The sequence below is a fragment of the Pteropus medius genome, unplaced genomic scaffold, assembly GCF_902729225.1.
Source record: "Pteropus medius unplaced genomic scaffold, Ma_sr-lr_union100, whole genome shotgun sequence".
Classification (NCBI taxonomy): domain Eukaryota; kingdom Metazoa; phylum Chordata; class Mammalia; order Chiroptera; family Pteropodidae; genus Pteropus; species Pteropus medius.
Window position 1 is genome coordinate 13,071,716 of NW_024354503.1, and position 25,002 is coordinate 13,096,717.

A 25,002-nucleotide genomic window follows, 5' to 3' on the forward strand; every position below is an offset into this window, starting at 1 on the left:
CTCTTATCCTTTATATTCTCATAAGGTTATTCTTCCTAAAATGATCCTTTCATTATGTGCCTCCCCTTGCTCAGAACACCTCCTGATACTTCCCACCGCCTATGGAATAACTTTATCCACAGTCTTCCTTTGTCTGTCTTTTCCTTGGTTCTTCCCAGCATTCTCTCCCAACACTTCTCCATGACTAATAGGCCTCTGTCAGGTTGGACTACCTTCTGCTGCCCTTGTTCCTTTAGCCTCCAGCCTTTGGTTTCATAGAGGCTGTCCCCACCTTCCCGAATGGACAGATTGTGCCAGCTCCCGGTGCAGCTTCAGCCCCCTCCCCTAGGAAGCTGCCCGCTCCCACCCCTCCACTCTCAGATCCATCCATCGCTCCAAAGCCCCTCCAGACTCACCCAGCACCTATTGTGCATGTTGCCTGGCATCATCATTTAGTATTTCACCAAGTTATGGAATCTACAATTCCAACACTTTGCAACTGGTGAGGGCTTTCCCATTAAAAAAAAAAAAATCACAGAACATATGACTTCTTCATTTTATATAAGGAAACTAAGACAGACACATTTAAATGACTTGCCTAAGAGGCCATTTAAAATTGGAGGAGCTGCTTCTAAAAGTCCAGTTTGGGGTTTTTTTGGTTTTTGTTTTTGGCTCAAATACGATGATCTTCAGAACACATCAGTTATGAAATCTTCTGCATGAGACCTTTAAGTCCCTCAAGGAGGGGCTGGTATCATGTTTTAAGTTTCCTTCTATCCATCATAGCAGCTGATTCATTCAGGCCTCCAGCTATTATCCGTTAAATAAATGAAAACACATCTGCTGTGAAATTATTATCTGTGACAACTAAAGAGAGTAGGTCTTTGGATTATCATCAACGAAAATGGACTCGTAAGTTTCCCAGAGCTCAGAATGGTAGAGGGAGCCACCCCAGCATTCCTCAGATGCTTATGTAGCTCTTAACACCCTCTGTGGTAGGACAGCCAAATACAACTTCAGTTTCTAGATAAGGAAACTTTCTTACTGTTAAAAAAAAAAAAAAAAAAGGAAAAAAAGAAAGGAAGAAGAAAAGAAGAGAAAGAGAAAGAATGAATATATATATATATATATATAAAAGAGTTATATATATATAGTTATATAACTCTTTTATATATATATATATATATTAAAAAGTTAAGGAATTTTTTTTATAACGAAATTTAACAATGTCTAAGAAAATTGATTTCTTATCTTGGCACCACCATTTATTGGCTGCGTGACCTTGAACAGTTACTTCACCTTTCTGAGCCTCAGTCTCATCTGTACAATGTTGTACCTTCTTTATAAGATCATTATGAGGAGTTGGTAGGGAGGCCATGTGAAGCATTTGCATACAGTACTAGGCCTGGCTCACAGCAAGAGCTCCACACATATTGGCTATTCTTAGCATCATGCCTGCCCTTATGGAGCTGGCAATCGGTCAGGGAATACACATTAAATACACATTAAATAATTCACAAGTTTGACTTGGCAAAATGTAGTTAAATACTAAGTGTATAATGTCAACTGTAAATGCTGAAGAGGGCTAACGAAGAGGGAAGGCTACAACTGACCAGCATCCCATGACGATGTCCAGCAGAGCTTCATCAGCTGTGGGCAGTACTTCCCAAGGGTGCCAGACTCCAGAGGCCATTGTTCTCTCAAGTCAGAGAAAAAAAATAATAATTTCTGTATCGTTAAGCCACAGAGAGGTAATTGCTGAAAGATAAAATCAGTATAGATTTCTCCTCCCAGCTGAGAACCCAAGGACCGCTGCCTCGTGTCAGCTCTGAAACACAGGAGAAGGTAAAGAATGTCCTTTCATTGTCTAAAATGAGGGACACCCACAAAGTAAACAAAGGGACTAAGTAAATTAGATTTTAAAAGTACTTTCAGTCTCAATTGTCTAAGGAGTTCCAAGTGCCACACAATGCAGCTGGATAGTATGTGTGTTTGGGGAATGATATGGGAGTAGCACTGTAATTGAAATTCTTCTCTTCCCCTCCCGAACTGATTACTGCAGGAATTTGCTCCATTATAGACTCCCCTTCTCACGCTGTTTACTTTTTTCCATTCCTGCATCTAATGTTTTCCACTCCTGACTCCTACGAGAAGTGCTGTATTCTCAGAGAGAGCATTCGGGGTGAATCTGGTGTTTCAGCTCTGTTCACAGAAGTCTCCATCGTTATTCCTTCTCTTTCTCTTTTCTCAGCGTGACCCTTTCCCTCCCCGTTTCCCCCAGTCTGCCAACGCCTCTTCCTCTCACTTTGCTCCATCCTTGCTCTTGCATTCTGACCCGCTGGTGGAAGCACAGAGGCACACGAGTGGGCATGAACAGGGCCCCGTGTCACATACAAGGTCCCTTTCCTTCCTGTTGCATATACCCTTAACGACACAGAAGATATCCCTTAGTATAAAAGCGTGATGGTTGAATCCATTAATATTTAAAATTTGGAATTCTGTATAGTGCATTTTTGTTAAGCTAGTCGGTGAAGGAACTTTTGAAAGCAAAGCCCGACCTCTGCCCTGGCTATTGAAAACTTGGCACTAATTTAGATAGTCAACCTGTCATTACTCTCCGTTTTTTTAATAGTTCTAGGCTCCTCCTCTTGCCTTACTACTCTCTCGCTGATTTCCACCAGACGGACTTCCTGTGTCATACCACATCCCTTCAGAACCTCGCCCCTACCCTACGCCCCACACCATAAGGCTGGTTTTGCTGACAGGCATATTGGACAGCTCAGGGAGTCTAATTTACAGTAAGTCCCAAGTTTCCCTAAACATGAAGCGCCCCGGTGTAAGCTACCACCTGAATCTTGCTCTCTTTACAGAAAGCCAGCCGACCTGCACAACCTAGCCCCTGGCACCCATCCGCCCTTCCTGACCTTCAACGGGGATGTGAAGACAGATGTCAACAAGATCGAGGAGTTCCTGGAGGAGACTTTGACCCCTGAAAAGTAATGAGCTGCTTATTTCCAGAGCTAACTACAGGGAGGGGTCCATGCTGGAACCAAAACAGCACAGCGTTAAGTTTGAGGTGGCAGATTTCCAAAGGAGCCTCACTGATTACGAGCATAGGATACCTCTTTTCAAAAAAAGAGTCTCAGATGCCCCTGGCTGCCGTTCTTTCCCCTGTGACGTGGGGCAGATGGCTCCCTCCTAAACAGAGCGACTTTAGAAGCTTTGGAAAGGTTACCACCCCTCCACCCACCCTGAAGAAGTTGTCTCTCCAGTTCATTTGGCCTGGAAGACCCCCAAAGGAGGGTCTGGAAGACCCCCCAAGTGAGGGCAAAGTCTCCTCATTTCAGAACAAGAGTGGTAAGGCTGATGAAAGGAAAATAAGCCAGGAGAGAGGTAACCCCATGACTTAAAGCCACACCAAGGTATGAATAAGAGTCGTAAATCTGACCACGTCTAATCTGAGCTCATAATTAAGCATAAAGAAACTGATTGAAAACAGCTCCTCTTCTGAAAATGAGCACAGGGGAGGGAGGGACCAGAGGGCTGTTGGTTTCTGTCAAGTAAATGCTGCTCCTAGTGGAAAATAGGAATAAAGAGAGGGCAGATGAATTCCGAAAGCAACTGGAAGCTAGACTTGTTCATTATACTGTATTATAATCGTGGATTAAAACAATCACAAAAGTTAAAAAAAAAAAAAAAGCAATATCACATAGAATAAGGCATGAATGGACTTTATCCTGTAGGGTAGCTGCAGAAAAGTTCTAAGCAAAAGTGCTGGAGAGTCAGTTTTCAGTCTTACTTTGCAGGGTGGAGGAAGATGGGGAGGACATGGATGAGAGAGCTGGAGGCGGAGAATTCAGTTAGGAGGGGCCAATCAGTGGCAGTCCAGGCAAGACAGACAGGAGTGTTGAGCAAAGGCAGTGACAGTGAAATTGGGAGAAAGGGTAAGAAGGATTCAGGACATACGTAGCAGGTAAAATAAGTGGGACTTTACTGAAAACCACCATCGTGCGTTTACTTTAAAGTTTTATTTATTTATCAACACTTGCATATCGCCTTCACTTTGTGTACCCCAGGAAATAGGAGAGACTCATTCTATAGTTGGGGAAATTGAGGCATGGAGAGAATGAGTAACTTGCCTAAGATTACACATGTAGAAAATCATTGTTAAGTTAAAACTTCCAGTCCTGCTCTGATAGGACTTGAGCAAATAATCTTTGTCACCTATATGAGGACAATTAATTTTTACACTAATTGTAAGAAGCTGCCTCAAGCTCAATGGAAGCAGCTGAATGTAGACTACAAATAAGTACATTAAATAAACACCCAGCTCAGCCATACACATCTCTGAATAGGACACCAGCCACTTTGCTGAAAGGCCCGAGGTGGCTCAGGCTCTATCCTTCTCCTTTGGGACTTGACCTCCTTGTTGGCACTATTTTTGTTTGTTTTTTTGTTTGTTTGTGTTTTTGTTTTGTGTGGTTTTTTTTGTTTTGTTTTTTTTTTTCAGAAATAATGGAAAACTGAAGCAGTGAGGAACATGATGTCCCTTGTGGTCCTTTGGCTAGCCAGTGGATAGGGACATGCAGGGGCCGGGCTGAGCCCAGAGGCCTCGGGTCCACTCCTAGTATTTCCAGTGATGTGCTATGATGCCTTGAACCAATTTTTTCTCTGCTCTCAGCCTCAGTTCCTTCCTCTGTGAAAGGATGACCCCAGAACCCTTTTTGCTCTCAGATTCTTCATGCCCACCTTAGCCGGGCTCCTTCCACCTTCAGCACAGCTGTGCCTTTCCCGGCTGTTTCTCTGACTCGGAATTCTCCAGTCTACATCCACAATGGGACCAAGGGGATCCATGAGACCCCCAGAATTGCATGCCCCACAGGTGCAGGTACATTATTCCAGAAGAGGGTCATCATCATATTCATTATAATTTCATCAGATTCTGAGAAGTTTCCAAATAAAGCTAAGCAGCGTTGGATGCAGATGCTTTCTTCTCTCCTCTCCGTCTACCCACATTACCTGTCCTGAGCTCTGCTTCCTCTGATCTGGGGCCTTTTCTGGACTGCAGTTTTGTGTACGAAGTTTTACTAAGTTCAGTCCTGCCATGTCAGTGACCTGACAGTCCACCACACCCAGGTAGCAGACCTTGGACCTGTTGAAATGCACAACTTTGGGAGGCTGCCAAGGCTGAGGCCCAAGTGAGGAGACCACCCACAATTCCAGAGCACACAGGAGTGTCCCTTAGATACCTACATATGGGTCAGACTGGGGCAGGTACCATAACTACCTCCCGGTAAATGTCATCAAGCTAGCTTCTGAGTCCCACAGAGAGAATCTCACTGTTCTGCCCACAACAAGCCACCAGCTTCTGCTGGCTTCCAGCTGACTCATGATGGAAGGTTGGGTGGCTTGAGCCCTGAGATCCCTGGAGGAGTGTAGCCTGAGCTTCTGGTTCTCTAGGGGGCAGCAAAAAACCCCATAACTGTTCAGCGAGCTCTGGTCAGCCATGTGTTTCTCATCACACCGCTGTTTGTAAAAGCTGCCAGAGAGCCAAGAAATTGTGGGAGCCTTTTTCCCCTTGGCTTTATTTTTTAAAGGAAAAAACCACATACGAACACTCCAACATTTTTTTTTAATCACATTTGGTCCCACAAAACATTGATGTCAAAATGAGGAATCTAGGGAGTCTCAAGTAGTTTCTACATGAGCCTAACTTCCATCTATCCCTTTGCTTAGATGGACCTGATTAATGATCGACAGGGAAGCATTGGTGTTAGTGTTGATGCTGGCCCTTTACCTTTCATCTCCATGGAATGGCCAGAGTTAATAGGATTTAGAACTGAAAGTCAGAAGACCTAATCTGGCCACATTTCTACAGTGTTTGTCGTATGACATTGGGCAAGCCTCTCTCCCACTCAGATCCGCCTCATTTCCTCATATCTAAAATGGGGGAGGGGGAGGCAGGTGAAACTACCGTCTCTAAGATGCTTTTCAGCAGTAGTTCTATAATTCCATGAGTTTTGCAAAGGACTTTTTTAAAGCTGGTTGTTATTTAAAATAATCCTAGTGTATAGATGCTATGATAAAATTCAGTGAGGAGTGGGTAAACTGGTAAAGTCTGGTTACATGGCATGTCATTGAATCAGTCAGGCAAGTATTGAGTATTAACAGAGTTCAGAACACTGCCAGAATCAGAAGCCACTTTGAATTCATTATTTTAAGAAATGTTTATAGATATCTCAAGATAGTAAAAATCAAGACTATTCTTCTAACCCTCTGGGAGGTGGAGAAGCAGCCTCAGCACCAACGACAGAATGGCGTGGTGGCTGAGAGTGTGGACTTTGGAGTAAGAATGACAGGTTTAATCTATGCCGCTAGGTTGTGCTATATATACTGCAGTAATAAATTAGCCACAAAATCTCAGAAGTTTAACAGAGGATGTATTTATTTTTCACTCATGCAACAACTGAGTGGATAGTGTGACCCTCTTCCAACTCGTAGCTCTTGGAACACATTTCCTCCAGGGCTCCTTCATCAAGGAAAGAGCAAGGAGGATCATGCAAAATGGTTTTAAGGGCCAGGGCTGTGAGTGATTGTATCACTTCCACTCCCATCCTATTGGCCATAATCTAGTCACGTGACCCCAACCTAACTGAGGGAGAAGTTGGGAAATGCAGAGAAGCACATGAATATTTGATGAGCATAAGTGGTCTCTACTGCAAGTAAATTACTTACAACTTCTCTAAACTTTAATTCTCACATCTATAAAATGATGACCGTAATATTGCTCTTGAGGGACTACATAGAAGATAATACTGCTTAGTTTAGTGACTGACATAGAGTAAGAACTCCTTAAATGGCAGCTTGACAAGTTAGAAAAAGAGATCAGCACCTCTTTTGTGCCAGTCTTGCAGACGCAATCATAACGGCAATTGGTGAGCTTAGGTCTTACAACCACAGATCCCAATGAATGCCTTTTAATGAATAAGCCAGACCCCACCACCTGCAAGGATCATTTGCTTAAGTAGCAGGCAGGACAAAGCAAGCACATAGTCAAGGATCAGAAGAGTCAGAAGCATTAACCTGCTTCTCAAGTGAGAGTTTGAAGTAAGGAAGCAGGAATAATAAAGAAGGGACAGTCCTTGTACTTTTCAGCTCATTAGAAAAGGAGGGTCAACACTCAAGCTGCCAGGAGAGCCCCTGGTATTAGCAAAGGTCACTCCATGAGGACAGGAGGACAGACTCTCTTTTTCTCCAGTATATCCCCAACTCCAGGGACATGCCTGGCCACTGGTAGGTCCTTACCTCATGTTGATTTAATTTCATGGAGTCCTTTTGTTCAATGACATGGTGATCTATGGCTAGTCAATGAGAAGTCAGTTGGGACTCTAAGCCAGTTAGACCACTTCCATTTGCAATCACACACACACACACACACACACACACACATTGTTACCATTTACAAAAAAATATTGTTTTTGATGAAGGGCAAACTATTTTACTTCTCAGAATGAAGCTTAAGCGCATGTCTAAGATGAATGCATTTGGAATAAGATCTCTTAAAATCAGAGTGGAGAGAAATTTTCATTAGTTAGAGCTGAGATCAACAAACTTTTCTGTAAAGAGCCAGATAGTAAGTATGTTTGGTTTTGTGGGCAATATAGTCTCTGTCTCAGCTCCGCTTTTGTAGAGTGAAAGCAGCCATAGAGGATATGTAAGAGAATGGGCATGGCCGTGTTCCAATAAAATCTTATTTATGAATACTGAAATTTGGATTTCATATTGCTTTCACATAGCACAAGATAATATCCTTCTTTTGATTTTGTTTCAATCTTTTAAAAGTCTTAAAACTATTCGTAGCTCCTGAGAGGTACCTAAATGGATGTTGGGCTGTATTTGGCCCACGGGCCATAGATCGCTAACATCCAAGTTAGAGAAATTCACGATTTCCTTGTCTGTCACCAGACTGCATCACAGTGTTATTTCAACGATGTTTCTGTGAATGCAACACTATCTGCTAGCCTTTTGGAGAAAGAGAATGTTCTCTGTAGCCCACTTATTGCATATTTAAAATATAGCATAAACATGGAGCTAAAATAAATGCACTTAACATCCTGTACAGCAACTTTCCCAAATCTAGTTACCAAAATCTGTGAGATAAATATTTGAAGACGTGCTTCTCACAAGGATAAACTGCAAATGGGACATTAATCTATACAATAAAAAATAAGTCAGTGCTTAGAAAACAGGATGGCGCTGCCATGGTCTGCATCAACACACAACCCTTTGTCATCCATCCTGGATCTGGTACTCACTCATGTTTGGCTCACACTGCTCATGAAGAAATGGTCAGATTATTGGAAGTCTGATCTAATGATGGTATAAAGAAGAAAAAAAATAAAAATGCGTTTTCTAGGCCCTTCTCTCTTTACATTATTACCTTTACAAAACAAAGGACACTTGATATATGTTAATAATAATTAAAGTGATCAAGTATAAGAGCATGCCAGATTCCATATGAGAAGGCCAAAATAGGGAAGGATGATCCTAAATTCCCAAGTCTTGGAAGATTACCTAGCATTTGCACGCAACCTTGCTTTGTCCTCCAGTCAGAGCAGATGAATTTGGTAATTCTCAGTATGTGCAGGAAGATGTGTGATGAACCTGTGCGGAGCGCCCCCTCCTGGTGGATAGAGAGAGTTCATCCATGGTGCTCAGCCAAGCTTCATCCAGCAAGGGTTTTGGGTCTTTGAGGGTAAAACAGCAGAATCGATGAGAGGCCACGGGACATGGAGCTTAAGAGCTGGGCTTCCAAAGTGAAACTGCCTCGGTCGGAAGCCTGGCTCTGCTACCTAGTCACGTGGCCTTAGACAAATCGCTTAACTTTATGCCTCGTTTTTTTCATGAGGCTAACAACAGTACCAATAGAATTGTGAGGCGTCTATGATGGATACATGTAAAGGGGTTAGGAGAGTGCCTGGAACGTAGTAGGCATTCGATACAAGGTAGCCTTTGCTGATATCAGAGAAGTGGTGTGATGGCGTGGGGAGAACACTGGTGGGAAACCGGGTTCTCACGGTCCCTCCACTGTTTGTTATCCGTGGGCCCTTAAATAGGCATTTAACCTTTCTGGTCTCCAATTGCTTTCCCTGTAAAATGAAGATGGTAATGTCTTCTGTACCTGCCTGATGGGAGAGGGCTGGACCCAGTGACTTTCTGAAGACTCCTCAGAGATTAAACAGCCGCCTAAAGTCACCCAAGAGCGGACAGTCCTAGATAATGGGCCAGTTGAGGAGCAAAAAAATTAAAAAGTGACAAATAATTTTTAAAGCCTTTTGGTTCAAATTATTTAAAACACTAAATAAGAAAAAAAATTTGCTTTTTAAAGCAACAAACAGCTTACAAGTTGATAGCTATTCACCCAGAGATCACAAAGGTGCAGTGCACATAATTGATAATAATGATAACTAAGCAATTGTCTTTCATCTCTTCCTACCCCTGCCTGACTATATATATAAAATGTTTGTGAAATGATACTTTTTAAAAAAATTAGAAATGCTCCTTTTGCTGGTGCAAGTGGGGTCAAAGCAATGGATACCCACAGTGCAAGTTTACGTCATTCATTCTCTAGTTCTATCGTCTCAATGGTAAACAGTCCGAAGCCCAGTTTGCCCCCTGTATTCTTCTGGCTTCAAAATGAAAGACTGTGCAAGGGAGAGGGGCTGGATCATTGCAAATCTATATCTATGCCTGGAAACAAAACAATTGAAAATACTTGTCCTGTTGATGAAGCCTGGTGGTTTCTGTATCTTATCACTGCACACAAATAAAGAGTGTGCAAAGGATCTTTCAGAAGAGGATCACAGTATCTTCCCTTTCAAGAAATGATTTCGAGGCCTCAGCGCCAAGGTGCCTAGCATCTCCTTGCTCCAAGAATCAGCTCCATACGGCTAGGACATAACCACAGGCTTAGCAGCGGATAGTTATTTGAATGTGGGTTGGGGAAATGTCAGGGACCCCACCTGATATAGAGGCAAGCTTGTTCAGGATTTTGATTAGGGCCTTTTCTTTGGAGCATCATCGTTAGTGGTTCCAGAAAGCGGACATAGCCTAGGCCCTCTGAATGGCATTCTGGTTCCTTTGCCCACAGACTGTGTCCCCGAGGCAGCTCCCCTTGCCTCACCTGTCTATTTTTCTCTATTGGTGAACTAGGGCTGAGAGGCCACCTTCTCTATAGGATGAGTGTGAAAACCCCAAAAGAGTTGTAGATCTAGCTAGAAACAGGAGTGTTGCTTGTCTTGATGGGAACAGATGTTCCTTAAAGGAACTCCAGTTCTCACTGATCTTACACTGTGTCTTCCATCCCAGGTACCCCAGACTGGCTGCGAAACACCGGGGATCCAACACAGCAGGCATCGACATCTTCTCCAAGTTCTCCGCCTACATCAAAAACACGAAACAGCAAAACAATGCTGGTGAGTGACTCCCTGCCACCAAGACCCCCTGGAAGTCCTGTCTCCTGCTGAGGGCATCTCGGACACTGAGGTCAGAGAAGCACCTGAGAGCAATGCTGCTTGTTATGTGCCTACCTCACATCCCTCTTGACACAGGGCAGGGGGATCTAGATCCTGCTTTTTTTGGCTAGTGCAAGAGAAAAGGCCGGTGGGAGGGAAAGATGAATGCAGTGTGTATTCTGAGCCCACCTTAGTGCACGGCATGATGCCCTGCACAGAAAGTTTCCACCTCCACACACTACAGTCCCCATGTCCCAAATTCATGACCCTGCCTGTCTTCTCAGGAAATCCTGATGGGAACAACACATTCCAGCTTCCTTTTGTTCCCCAAAAGACGTCTAAGGGGGTTATCCAGCAGTCATGGTGGGACAGTGTAGTCATCACAGTGGTGAATGCTGATGAGGGGCCTGGCCCTCTGCATTCTCCCTACTTCAAGTACAGAGGGTGCTAGGGAAGCCATTTCTCAAAGCCTGGCTCTTTCTCCATCTGACTTTGGCTTCAGAGCTCAGGACTTGGTTCTCTTGTGATGCTTTCTCAGAGGGCTTCGAGTACCTCATTTAAGCTCACAGCATCTTCAGCCCCTCCTTTGGCATTGTCCTTTAAGAATTAGCTAAAGCAATTTGAATAGAACCATCAAATTGAGCAACAGGTCTTCAAGAATACTTGGAGAACTGTTAGGCCCTAGTGAAGAAAAGAAAGAACGACGAGAAAGTTTGCTTGCCCTCTGAATGAGACGGCCTTACAGGCTGCAGCCTAGAGCCCAGCACAGAGCCAAACAGAGTAAGCTCTTCACGAATCTTTGTGAATGAATGATTGAATGAATGAACGAATTCGGACAATCCGATAAACACACAATGGACCAGAACAAGGTGGTATTTGCTAGATGCTCCAGGTCAGAGGAGAAAGGCATCTCTTTAGACCAAAGGTGACCAGGAAAAGTAGCCATGCATGAGATGAAAGAGAATAAACTTGGAGGCGCACAGAGCTGGTGCAATTGGAAGTAAATAATTTAGTAACAGTTACTGAGGACGTGGATTGTGCCAGACACAGAACTAGGTTCTAGAAAAAGAACTAGAAAGACACTCCCATTTTTTGAGGCCTGGCCGATGCAGAGGAAAAGGCTGACATTCGCAAAAACATCGAATAACAAGAGATGAATGATGGTTTAATCAAGAGAGTCTAAAGGCCTGATTGACTACCACGTGAAAGGGTAAAACAGCATCTGCTGAAGGTGTTCAGAACAGGAAGAATTTATCTTCATTGCCTTTGAGAAAATTGCTCGAAGGAGTTTCAACTGGGTCATAAAGGTTAAAGGGGAGTCAGCTGGCTGGAAACGCCGTGTGGATGTGGGGAGGGTGGGAAAAGGCCCATAACTGGGACTGGGGGAAGTGACCAGAGCCTGCAGTGCCAGCCCGGGAAGCTGGATTTTATCCTGGGAGCAATGGCAGCCATTCAAGGTGTGTGAGGAGGCACTATAAGGAGAGTGGCCTTTCCTAGTTTGAGTTCTGGCAATGCATTGAAAACTAAAATCAAACTTTGTTGAAAGAATGAGCAAATGGATGATAGACTTGGGTGTTAGGTTTAGTTCTGCCATTAACTTTCTGTATACACTCTGACAAGTCATTAACCGATCTAAGCCTCAAGTTCTTTACCTATAAAAATAACATGAAGATATTAGAATAAATTATTCTTTTGGAAAAAAAAAAAGAAAGAAAGGAAGAAAAAGAAAAAGAAAAAAAGAGAGAGAGAGAAAGTGGCCTTTTAGGGACCAGAAGAAGGGTGAGAAAAATATTTTTTAAATGTGCAGTGCCCTGGCTTTCTTGCATTTGGACTCTGGTAGTGTCCCCACAAATCCACACCGCCCAGGACCTCAGAATGTGGCCTTATTGGAAATAGGATCTATACATATGTAATTAGTTAAGGGTCTCACGATGAGGATTTAGTGTGGTCCCTAAATCCAATGACTGGTGTCCTTATAAGAAGAGGCGAAGACGCAGAGACGTAAGAGAGGAGGTCATGAGAAGACAGAACTGAGGCTGGGGTGCTGCAGCTGAGGACCCCTTGGGGCTACCAGAAGCTGAAAGAGGTGAGAAAGCCTTCCCCTCCGGAGCCTGGGGAGGGAGCATGACCCTGCTCATGCCTTGACTTTGGCCTTCTGGCCTCTAAAACTGTGAGAGAATAGATTTCTGTGGTTTTAAGCCATCTAGTTCGTGGTACTTTGTTGTGGCAGCCCTGGGAAATGAATGCAGCCCCTCACAGCCAGCATACAGAAGGATGGTTACTGCCACCATCCTGGCTGAGGACTCAGAGGCAAATGAGAAGACCAAGACTTGTCCTTGCCTCCCCGCAGTTCCCGCAGAGCTGGCTCTCACTTCTAGTTTTCAGATTCCATATCCAGCGTCTTTTCCTCTCAGCCACAAATATCTTCCTTCATACTTCTCAGAGCACCCTCAGAAAGTTTATCTCATCTGAGTCTTCCAGACTTTTCAAGTTATAAACTGTATTTACATATTACCCGTACTTACATTCTATCCCCAAAGCCAAAGCTACAGTTTCCACTGAACATCACGTATCAATTTCTTATAAACTCAACAGCGCTCTCCAACTTTTATTGTTTCTGTTTCTTCTATTTCACCCTGTTTTCTCCTCTGTGCTGGGTTTTACCCTTTTGACTCCTTCTCCCTCTAACTCATTTGTACATTTTGAAGCTCCCACATTTCTGCTTTCCCAGAGCCAATCCCCCAGATCACAGTCCTTGGGGCTTCTCCTGTCCTGCTTTCTAACAAGACACCCCAAATTCTTCCTTCATTGTAACCGTTGTAACTATAGCTTGCCCACTCCCCACGCTTCCCCTTCACTTTTCCTTCCCCTGATTCCATAATCCCCATTTATAGTCAACTAGGTTCAAAAGTTCTCCTGCAGAGAGCAGGACCACGGCCCCACCCCACATAGCCACTTCTCCACTTTCCGGAGAGACTGTCTGCACCTCATCTCTGCCCTGCTTTAGCTCTGTAGTGGAAATGGGGGGAGGCCTCTCACAGTTCTCCGCAAAGGCATCGGCATTACACCCCTGGCTTCCTTTGGCATGCCTTCCTGCACTTTTCCCCTATTTGTCCCTCTGAATCTTCAGCTCTGCATCTATTTCTGCAATGTCCTTTCTGCAGATTGTCTCTTTTGTGTTTTTAATATTTTTTTCTTTTGAGTGGAGCCCTCCTTCCTTCTACACCTAATGTCCCCAGCCCCCATGCATACACTGGCTGTGGCTGTGGTCCTTTCCTGCCCTCTCAAACTCAGAGCATGACAAAACCCAGCACAGGGATGTGGTTCTGCGTGATGCATCATCTCTCCACTCCTATGGCAGCCACATGAATCGCCATTCCCTGCTGTTCCACAAAACCGCAAAAGTCCCCAGCTACCAGAACCAGATCCCATCCTGGGAGGGTGTCCATCGCGATCACACGAGAAAGTTGTCCATTACTGTGTACATTCAGTCATCCCTTTATCTACTCAGCAAACACAGAGTGGCTACAAATCTGAGCTGATGTTTAAATTAGGGCCTTTCTTGTGTGCCAGGTACGGTGCTAGGTTCTAGAGATGTCAAGACAAATGAGACAAAGTCATTGTCCATGATGAACTAACTGGGGGCAGTGAAACATGTACACAGGCAGTTACTGGCTTGGCTTGAATTCCACATCTGCCACTCCTAGTTGTACAGCTTTGCCCAAGAGACTTATTCACTCTGAGCCTCTACTTTAGCATCGGTAAGATATACTTAATAATACCTCCCATTTCTTCATCTGCTACGTAAGTCAATTCATAGCTTATTCAAGGTTTGTAATGCAGATTCATTCATCTGATCAGTCGATGCTTTTAAGCCCTTTAGCACAGTGCCCGACACATAGTAAGTGCTCATTAAGTGCTAACTTTGATTGTTGTGATTATTGTAAAAGTGAGACAAACACAAGTATTGGCATCAGGAACTGCTTTTACATCCCCCCTCTCCCCAACCTGCACTTCCAAACATCCTGCCCGTTTAGTCTCCTTCCTACTTGTTCAACTTCGTTTCCCATTTTCCTGGTGCTTTTTCCTGGGTCAGGGGCCTGATGCTAGCTGTTACAGCTCAGCACTGCTGTGCTGGACCCTGAGGTCCTGGCTGTTCTACTGTCTGTCTCTGCACTGCCTCCCCCTGTCTCTGCCCGAGCTGGATCCCCTCTGTCTGCTGTGACTGGATTCACCTCTACGCCCTCCACATCCCCTTTTCAAACTTGCTTCTCACTTTACTTAAACGTAGCCGGGATTTTCTCACGGCAAAGTTTCGAGACCACACATTTAGTAATATGCTACGTGGGCTCACTTGCTTGTCACCTGGGACCCCACCACCACCACCCCCGGTGTGGCAGCAAAACAGGACTTGTTCTGGACATGCTGAGTATCCCGTGGCTCAGTCAGGCAACTGCGTGGTGGTTTAATGGGCAGACTGAAGCCGACTGTCTCGGTTCTGACCAGATTGGCCTCTTGTTGGCCTTCTGACATTGGCCAAGTTACATTAAGTCTCTGTGCTTCAGTTTCCCCATTTATAAAATGGGTTAATAACTGTACGTACCTCATAAGTATGCTTGGAACAGTACCCGCCTCCCGTGTTTGAATGTCAACTGTTGCTCTGAGCTATTGTCTAGGGGCAAACAGTTATACCTCAGCAGTGAGTTCTGGGTAGTTTGAGGAGTTATATATCTATATAAAACTATGTCCATTAGTGAGAAGAGGCTAGCACTAGAGACAACAGGCAAGGATCACTCACCTTACAGGATGGCAGGGGGAGGAGTCGGGAGGAAGATCAAGAGGGCCTGGCCAGTGAGGAGGAAAGCGGAAGGCAGGGGCCAGGGAAGTGGGGTGGGACCGTGATGATGAGGAAGGAAAAGAAAGAAAAGGCAAAAAAAAAGTGATCTGTGGTATAAAACACTGCACAGAAGGCCATGGGAGACACTACCTATTGTGTCCTCTGGTGTCCTCTGACCCTTCTTGCCTGCCTCAGCCCATCGCTCAGATTCCGCACCACAAGAGGGAGCCAGGGCTGAGCGAGGAAGCGCAGGCCCTTCTCCCTGAGAAGGGGAGGTGCAGGGAACGGGATCAAGAACCCACCTGGAGGGTGTGACCCTGGTCCTGACAAGGGATGGCTTTGAGACAGGAGAGAGCAGCGCTGTATTTAGATTCGGCTGCAGGACACGCTGCTCTGGCCCCGCACATCCCTTTCTCAGGCTAGCGGGGAGACGTTATGTCCTTTGTTCAATATTGAAGGTCCATAGCATTCCAAAGCAGACGAATGGCGAGAGGGTGCAAGCTTCGTCCATCCACCTTTGGCATATCTGGTAACGTGCCTGGATAAACCGTATTCAGCTCTGTCCTCACCCTGCCTCCTGCCTCCGCCCGCACTGCTCGGCCATGTGGCAGAGTCCAGCGGCGGTCTGGCCTTCCACCTCCAGCAGCGCTGGTGGCCTCCATCTCTAATATCCGCCCCGCTGTCTCTGCCACTATCGCTATTAAAAAACCCTTGCCTCCTGGCACTGCGCCTTTCACATTTCTCTAAGACGCCACCGTGGCACACAGACCCCGGCAACCCAAGACTGGGCAGCCGGCCCCCGGACTCAGCAGCTCTGCGTCTCCTTGCTCCATACCACACACCGGTTTTGTCACTCTGCCATAGGACATCATTTGGGCTCCTCGAGTTTATCCCTTCCCTTGAGGGGTTTCTTTTACACTCTACTTAAACATGTCACCCCCACTCTCTGTCATATTGTAAGAGGATCTGGGTTTCTCTCTCCGAATATTAATCTTACATTGTGTATTTCTTATCCTCAAGCTACGATTTGAACAGACTCCGAAAAATCTCTGCCAAACCCTTTGGCTTTTGAGAAGTTCGTTTTAGCTACTTACCCTACGCTGGGCATAAAGTACTATATTTTACATTATTTTTTGCAATCTCTCTTTTCCTTATACTTCAGTCCTATCAAGTCTACCGGTTTATTTCACTTTTGTACATGTTGCCAATTCCAGACAATTAAGAAATGGATGTAATGTGCATCTTTAGCCCTCCCTTCTTATTCGCTATTTTTAAAGCCCCTTTTAAATTTCTTCCAGCCCTATCGCATTTCTTGCAGATATAGTTAAAATTCCTGCCCAGTGTCACCATATCATTTTTGGCACAAGTGTCATATCTTTATGCTCTTTTCCCCACTATCTTTTTGGTTGGAGAGAAAGGGGACGTGCACATGCATGTAGACGAAGACAAGAATCCAACATTTCTCCTACTGCCTTCACATTCGCATTTTCCTTCTGTCGCTTTTATGCACATGCCCACTTCCATGGGGCTCTCTTTCCCCTACTAAGAGGTCAACAAAGTCCCAAACCCAAGCTCTTTATCTAATTCGTATATATCTTAATCAGACTTATGGCTTTTTCTCACCGCATTTGCATATTTCTTTTTTAACGTATCGAAACCCACATACATCTCAGGCTGCTGGTGCCACATACTTCAGTGCTAAATGGTGTTTTTCCCAATGTGGGTGATTTGGGTCTTTTGAGATTTCCTTGGATTTCCCTCGTCTCTTCGTCCTTCGAGTCTAGCTCCCTCTCGTATTTTCATCTCTTATTCTTCTGTCTTATGAGCCTTCTTTCTATTTTAAAATTTATACTCCACTTGTTCCAGAAAGACTCGATAGTGGCTCACAGGGAAACATAAAGCACAGCAAAGCAACGTACACGAGGAGGAGGTGAGAAAGAAAAACGAGGAGGGGAACCGTAAAACAGCTCAGGGAGAGCTCAAGCAGTAAAAGCTGCTCCTGGGGCCTCAATGCTTGACACAAATGGCAGACCACAAACTTGGCTCTAAACCTAGCAGACATAGCCAAAAGGGACCCCTGGTCAGCTACAGTTTGGTTCTCCCAGAAGATAAAAACAAACCAATCTCCCAGAAGAATAACAAATATTCCTGACTGGGGGCTTCGGTTGTAGTCACAGAAGAGCTGTTATTTTCATTTTCTTAGGCCTTTCCCTTCTGCGTCTTCTCTTCCTGTTTGCCGCAGTCTGCAGGCCTACCGACTTCCTGCTGATAGGACTTCTCTCGTCTTTCCCCTGTAGGCACCGTTTTAACTTGGCACCCCTCACCACCCTCTGGTCTTCACTCGTGCCCTCTCTATACCTAAAATCCATTTTCTTCTTTTTCTCCCTGTCTTCTCGTGAAAACTCATGAGACCTCCCTGCAGCCTCTGGCTTATGTCTCCAACTTTCCTGTTCCCCTTCATCATTTCCAAGACAGAGCAGCCGGCCTGTGCCTGTCTCTTTTAATCATGAATGACAGGTCCCCATGCTATGTTTGCAGAGATGTACCTCTTTCCACTTATAGAAGACACTGTGATGTCCTAACACATTCCTCCTAAAATATTTGTCCTAATCAAATACTTCTCATTTCCTAAATTAAATCCTAACGACCTTCATTGGCTACCTACGGTGGGCCAGATGCGGTCCTGTGTGTTTAGAGGACAAGACTCATATTCGGATTGGGTTGCCCTCCCTTAGTTATAAATGCAGTAGCCACATTTTCCAAGCTGAAAATCAGACGTCTAACAAATTGCCTTCATTGAAAATAATCGAATTATAAGAAATTGGTACGGTCCCAGAAAATCCGGGACACATGTCCCCAAATGAAAAGCACCTGGTTGGGGCTTAGCCCTCTGTTGCCCCTTCCCCCAGGACCCAGTCCAAACCTGGCTGCCGCTGTGGAGGGAGGGGCGTGTGTCACAGTTCCTTCTGCCTCCGGGCCCAGGTCCTTTGCTGGAACAAATGAGCTGCCATTAGCCACCAAGTTCTCTCAGCAGCCATAGTTCCAGAGGAAGGCCTAGATTTCCTCTTCCCCAAGGCTCACGTCTGCAGCATCATTTCTTGGGACCTGGAAGCAAGCAGTGTGCTCCTCGGGTTTCTTCTGAGACTATTGATAGTCACGGCCATATATCCTGAAGAAGACTCTCAGGATATTCTAGAAACCTCAGTAAGCTCATCTCATCATTAGGATGATCATCCCTGCTTGATGGAAGCGTGACTGAAGGATTACAATGTGTTTCTTATCACAATATCAGTGACTCTCATCCTGCCTCTCTCTATTCCCTCCATTATCTCTCAGAGCCGGCGTGTAAGGCAGCAGGGGGCGAACCAGCTACAGTTGCATTCTTCGTGCCTTCCTTGTCTTCTTCCTCCATCCATGCCCAAATCTTAAAATTGCTCCTATTTTCTCTCTTTTAAGAGGTACCCCCTGCAGAGTGCCGTGCTCCTGGCTGATGCTAATTGAAAGCCATTCTGTCTATAGCATTGCCAATCTTTCTTTCTCTGCCATGTTTTCAGTGGTTTGTGTCCACACCAGCTTATTCCTGTCCTTTCACCTTGCAGCCAGCCTGGGGCTGATCCAAACCAACAGACCAACCCCCCTGCGGCCTGCTCTGTTCCTCCCTACCCCAGTGGTGGAAGTGCCTTCCTTTCCACGTATACCCCTCAATTCCTCATGATAAAATCTATAAGACATTTTAAGTAAATATAGTAAACAAGACCATTCCCATTTGAAGCATAGGAAATTGAGGCTCACAGAAGTTTAAAATGAAATCTGTAGAATGGGCCACTAACTAAAGAAGTGAATGTCCCATCAAAGGAAGGGTATAAAAAAGAGGCTAGATCTTTGGCAGTAAGAACTGCCTAATCTAAGGTGTCGTCTATTGTAAGACACTATTATTTTAAGTGCCACTAAGAAACAAAAACTGCCTTCGAGTAAACAAAAATTCTTTCACTTAAACAATAATGTTTTGATTGGAGGATACAGTCTGATTACAAAGATGTCAAATGTGAAAAAATGTGCATCTTAGTCTCGATGAAATAAGGTAGGTGATTCCCATAGCCCTTTCTAAATCGAACATTCTATTACTTCCTAGAGGCTATGCAGTGAATTGTCAAACCCTCCCTTCTGCTTGACCTTGAGCCACCCTGTTGGAAAGAAAATGAATTGAGGTCAGCATTGCTTCCAGATCCCTCTGGGATAGCCGTCCTAACTCCATGTCCAGCGAAGTGTCAGTTCTGCCCTCTGTCTCTTCTGCCTGGAAAAAGGTAGCACTTATGTCTTAGGTCAAGGGCTGGCAAACTTCTTCTGTGAAGGGTCAGATAGTAAATATTTGCAGGCTATATAGGTTGTCACAGCTGCTCAGCTCTGCTGCTGGAACCATAAAGCAGCCACTGACGATACGTAAACAAGTGAATGTGGCTGTGTTCCAAGAACATTTCATTTATAGACACTGAATTTGGAATATCACATTATTTTCAAGTGTCAGGAAATATTCTTCTTTTGACTTTTCCCCAGCCATCCAAAAATGTAAAAACCATCGTTAGCTTGAGGCCAGTGCAAAAATAGGCAGTGAGCTGGATTTGACCCTCGGATTATAATTTGCTGAGCTCTATTTTAGGCAGTCCCAGGCTACAATAGCAAGTTCTCTTAATTTCTATACCTCCTCATCTCTAATACAGAGATTAGAATAGGGCTCTTATAGCATTGTCATGTTAATTAACGAATTGATACATTGAAGCACCTGGAACAGTCCCTAGCACGCAGTAGGCACAAATCCGATACAGCTATTGCTGCTGCTGCTGCTATTCATTTCAGATTCCCTGGTGCCAGCCCTTTGGACTGGGCTGTCCAGTTTCTAGTGCGATGTAGCAGCATGTGCTGCTCTCTTGTGGCATGTGGAGGAATCAGCGCTAGAGATGCTAATCTTGTTTAGCATAAGGAGGCCTGTGGATTTTCAAGCATCTTCTGCTTACAGGGACCCGGTTGTGCTTACGCTTTGTCTGGGGGTTCCAGAAGAGCCCTGGTCTCCTTCGGGGGCTCAAAGCCACCTTCCAACATCTGTCCTCCACACCCGAGGCAGGGTCCATCCTCCAGGCCGGAAGCATCCTCCAGAGGTCGCTGGCTGCCTGATGACAAGCTGTCCCCAGCTGCTTTTTCCTCCTTTTCCTCTCCCCCTTCCACCACCTTCAGTCTTCACTTTTATGAACTTCCTTGACCTAAAATAGAAAAGTGTTCGAAAGGATTCAAAGCGGCCTGGGAGGGCTGTTAGCCCAGAACTAACAAGCCCTTACTATCAAAGGCCCCGTGCTTTTTCCTCAAAGCGTCGTGAAAGCCAACTGCTGTTGGGGGTGAGGACGGCAGGAGGGTGTTGGGGAGGCGAAGGGGAGCATTTTTCCAGATTCCCCAGGATGTGGCGAGCTATGTTTAAAAGAGAGTGTGTGTATTTATTATTTCAAGCCACTTCAATCACAAGGCGCTTATTTCCTTCTCCTCTTCCTCCTGCCCAGCCCTCAGCCCCCACGTCACACAGTGGCCCCAGTCTGGACACCCGGCCTTTCCAAGGGGATGGGCACGACCCCCACCTCTCATTCAGCCCTCGTGCTCTGAGGTTAAAGCTAAGGCAATATGTGGAAGGTGGTAGGAATGCGAGTTATAGTTACTCTGCTCAGAAACAGAAGTCGCTGAGGTGGCGGTGGGACTCTGTGTCTATCCCGTGGGGAGCACAGACCCATTCTTTTGGAAGAAGACAGCTGTGTCCCAACTCAGGACCACTGGTTTGCTGGAAGAAGACCTCAGCTGTTATCATGATGGAGGTTCCTGGGTGGTCCTCAGACCACCACAGTGGTGAGGATAACGAGGTGACTGTCTTGCCACTTCCTCATAAAGCAGCCATTGCTGTCTCCTTTCAAAAACGCCTCTGGTCACAAAGGAACCCTTTAGGCTGCCTCCCTTGGCCACCCCTGTGTGCAAATAGCCAACTCAGGGTATTCTGTTTGTTTGTTTGTTGGGTTGAAGTTTTGCTTTGATTAACTGTTCTTCCAAGGAAAAACAAATAACCTAAGCTTGCAGGGACCCACCTCTGAGGTTTGGCGCATCCTGCATAGATGCCTACCCTCACACGTGGAGGGTCCTTGAGGCTAAGAGCAAGAGGGAGGGGAAGGGGTGAATATTTCCTTCTGGCACCTCCCAAGAGTTGCCCAGGGGATTCTTCCAGAGGGTCTTTGATTTAGTTCATTATTGAGGCAGATGCTGGCAATTTATAATTTAACAAATTTTGCTCCCGAAATGAATCCTTGGGCGGTCATAAGGAAGTCGGTTGGTGGCCACGTGGCTGGTTGAAGGGGGCAGCGTGAGGAGGGAGGGGAGGAAAAGGAATGGGGAGGGAAGGAGGGTCCTGCGTGGGTGGGCGCATTCATTAGTGGAAGGAGAGGGTGTTAGCTGTGTGGGCCCCCCGGCTGCCGTAGAGCAGAGACCACCAACACCATTCCATGTGGTGGAATTTCCCGCCGTCTGACCAGAACGCGTTCTCCTGGCCTTGCCTGGACTCATAGCAAGGCCTGGGGAATAAAGGAACTTTAAATGACTAATTTGAACACAAGCTAAATGCTCTTTCACCTCTGGCTACCGTTACCTCATCCCGTGCAGCCGACACCTCTTGTCTTTGTGCAAGTCTACACGTGGGAGCTAAATAGCTAAATATGTTCCCTTGTCTCTCTCTCTTCCTCTCTCTCTCATATATATATATATAACATACATATATATAATATATCTATAGACACCTTATGTGTGTTCGGCAATTTCTGTGCACTAGCAGAGGTCATTACATATCTCCTTAAATAAACAGGGTTATATATTAATTAATCTGAAAAAATATGTGCTTTCATGTAAAGTTGTATTTGTGACAGGACACAGTATGGGTCTCACGGCTTCACCTTTAAGCACAATGATGTACACGGGTGAGCGTGTCTACATTTCATCGCTGTAGTTAGTTTATATGAGGACTGCACTTATAATCCCTCATCTGTGATTAGAACATGGCTTTGAGAAAAACTTCTTCCTCTCTGTTGACTCTTAGTACAAAGCGGCTCTGGGAAAATCAGCATGTAGAATGGGTTCCTCCATTGGGGGTAGAGCTGGGGTTGACAGTGACAAGATGTAAAATCCAGGTGGTATGCTGAAATTCCCAACAAAAACTTCAGATGCTCCCAGTTATAAACTCTCCTTGTCAAATTCGTCACCACCTTATCCAGGCAGAATGGGCATCGTTCTCTCCATTTCACAGAAGAAAAGCTGAAGCATGGGAAATTGTTCAGAAGATATGATGGAGCTAGTGATGGACCCAGGCATTTCTCAGCTTTTAAACTCTTTTGTTACCAATTAATACTAAAACATAACAATTGAAACCAGAGGTTAAATCCAATCTGATATTCTGAATTCATCAACCTTTTGGAGACGATAATTTATTGAAGAAAAAAAAAGGTGCTATGTAGAACTGTGACTTTAAAACCCCTAGCTTTCTTTAAAAATCTGCTGTCTTCAAGAAAGCACCTCAATCCACCTCAAGCCCACTCCGGAGTGTAGCCTGAGTAGCCTCATTAGCTGGAGAAAATGCATCTGTTTAGAACTCACGTGTCAAGTAACACTTCATTTTGCTTGCTTTGTTATCCAAACTATTTTCCAACTTAAATGTACATTTGAGTCCCCTGGAGGGTCTTGTTAAAATGCAGGTATCGATGCAGTGGGTCTGGGGTGAGCCTGAGAGCTCCCAAGTGATTCTGCTGCTGCAGGTCCAGGAGAATGCTTTGGGAAGTAGGGTTCTCGGCAGCAGTCTCTGTGAGGGGACATGCTGTGTGTGTCTCGTTCATCATTATTATCCCGAGAGCCCAGCTCAGCATCTGGTCCAGAGCAGGTGCTCAATAAACATTTGTTAAATGAATGAACAAACCACATCCCAGACACTTCAAGATGCCCCTAACCTGTCTGCACATTTACCTGAGACATGTTTCAAGAGTCTGATCTCACTCATCAGTGTCAGGGCCATTTCTTCCAAGCCACTTCCTGTTCTGGCCTGTCCAGCCCCACCTTTAAGCCTGTGACCACATTTCAAGCACTCCGATTCTCTTGATTACCTTTGAAACTTCCCAATATTCCTTTAAAGTTTATGATGTTCAGCTGAGAACATATAATGCTTTAATAACCTCTGTTATATGAACTCAAGCTTCATGGTGGAAAAACAACAACAATAACAAATAACCTCATTTAGAACCAATTGATAAAAGAGTGTGATGATCTGAACACTTCTCCTGAAGACCGGCAGGATAGTGGTGGTGTTTGCTTAAGTGGTATTTTTCTCGTCACCCTTATTTTTATAACTACATTCAAGAAACATTCTATTCAGTGTCAAAGGTGAAATTTAACCATGATTAGAAGAGTAAACATGGAAGGCTAAATTCTAGTGTTCTTCCAGCCAGAAACTAGTAATTTCCTAGGAACCTCTGGTCGAAGAAGCATTTAGTGATCTGGATCATAGTAAGAAGTATGCTCATCAGTGCCCACGTCCAGAACTCTCTCCATCCTGAATTTCCGGGTAAGGAGGTCAAACCACGTGATTTCGCAGGCCTTCCACGCCCGGCACTAACTCTGATGGACACATGCCCATTGACGTGCGCACAGGCAGTCACCCACGTGTTGTTTCCACTGAGGGGACCACAAAGGCACATTTTACTCAACACTTTGCCTGTGTCTGGCCCTGATCTCAGTTCTATCTCTGTCACTTGGCCGGGAGGTGCAGATTGGTGGTGGCCTGCGCTTCTCTTTTGGCTCCGATGACCCTGCGAAGGAGAACATGCCAGGCCAAACAAATGGGATCCCCTCGTCCATCCCCAAGAGACCAAGCGCTATCAGAACACAAAGAAAGGGAGCCGTTGTAGATCCTCTGGCGCGACGAAACCAGTCGCATGAGCATGTAGAGACACATGGAGTCACATTTCAGGGTCCCTCACCTTTTCTCAGACTCCTCTTTCAGTTCCGGGCATTGCATAAGATTCTAAAATAATAATGTGATGGTGAAATATTGGCACTATCTATGTGTATTGGCAAAGTTGGATTTGGCTGTATGTAACAGAAACCTGATTACAGAGGCTAAAGCAAATATTTATTTTATTTAGCAAAAACCTATGTAGCATTTTACTATGTGCCATGCCCTGCCCTAAGCACTCTTTGTAAATGTTTACTTCTTAATAGGAGTTTGCTTTTCTCACATAACAAGAAGTCCAGAGAGTAGAGTTTCAGGCAGTTTTAGTTGCTCTACTTCCAGGCATTACATCTGAGTTCCAGGCAGTGCTAGCTGCATCTTGTCTCGTTTTTCTTAGAAGTCTATTCATAAATTTCCACTTACATCTCATTGGCCAAAAGTTGGCCACTTGGCCTCCTCTAGCTGAAAGTCTGGGAATCTGGGAAGATAAGTATTATCGACCGGGTACTCTGAAAAATGTGGAGTCTGTTAGTAACACAGAAGGTAAGAGTGAATTTTTGCATATAATTCACTTTCAACTTAAGGTGTTAAAAAAAAAAAAAAAACTATGATGAAAATACCTAATCTAGCCCTCCGGAAAAAGACACACTATTTCAAAC

General features: G+C 44.9%; 1 protein-coding gene across 2 annotated transcripts in view; it reads left to right on the forward strand.

Moving 5' to 3' along the window:
* CLIC5 (chloride intracellular channel 5) overlaps positions 1-25,002 on the forward strand; it is a 153,490-nt gene that overhangs the window by 108,138 nt on the left and 20,350 nt on the right. For both annotated transcript variants that reach the window (XM_039854078.1, XM_039854079.1), the window contains exons 3-4: positions 2,850-2,975; positions 10,348-10,454. In XM_039854078.1, coding sequence (XP_039710012.1) covers positions 2,850-2,975; positions 10,348-10,454 — 233 coding nt within the window. The remainder of the gene's footprint in view (positions 1-2,849; positions 2,976-10,347; positions 10,455-25,002) is intronic.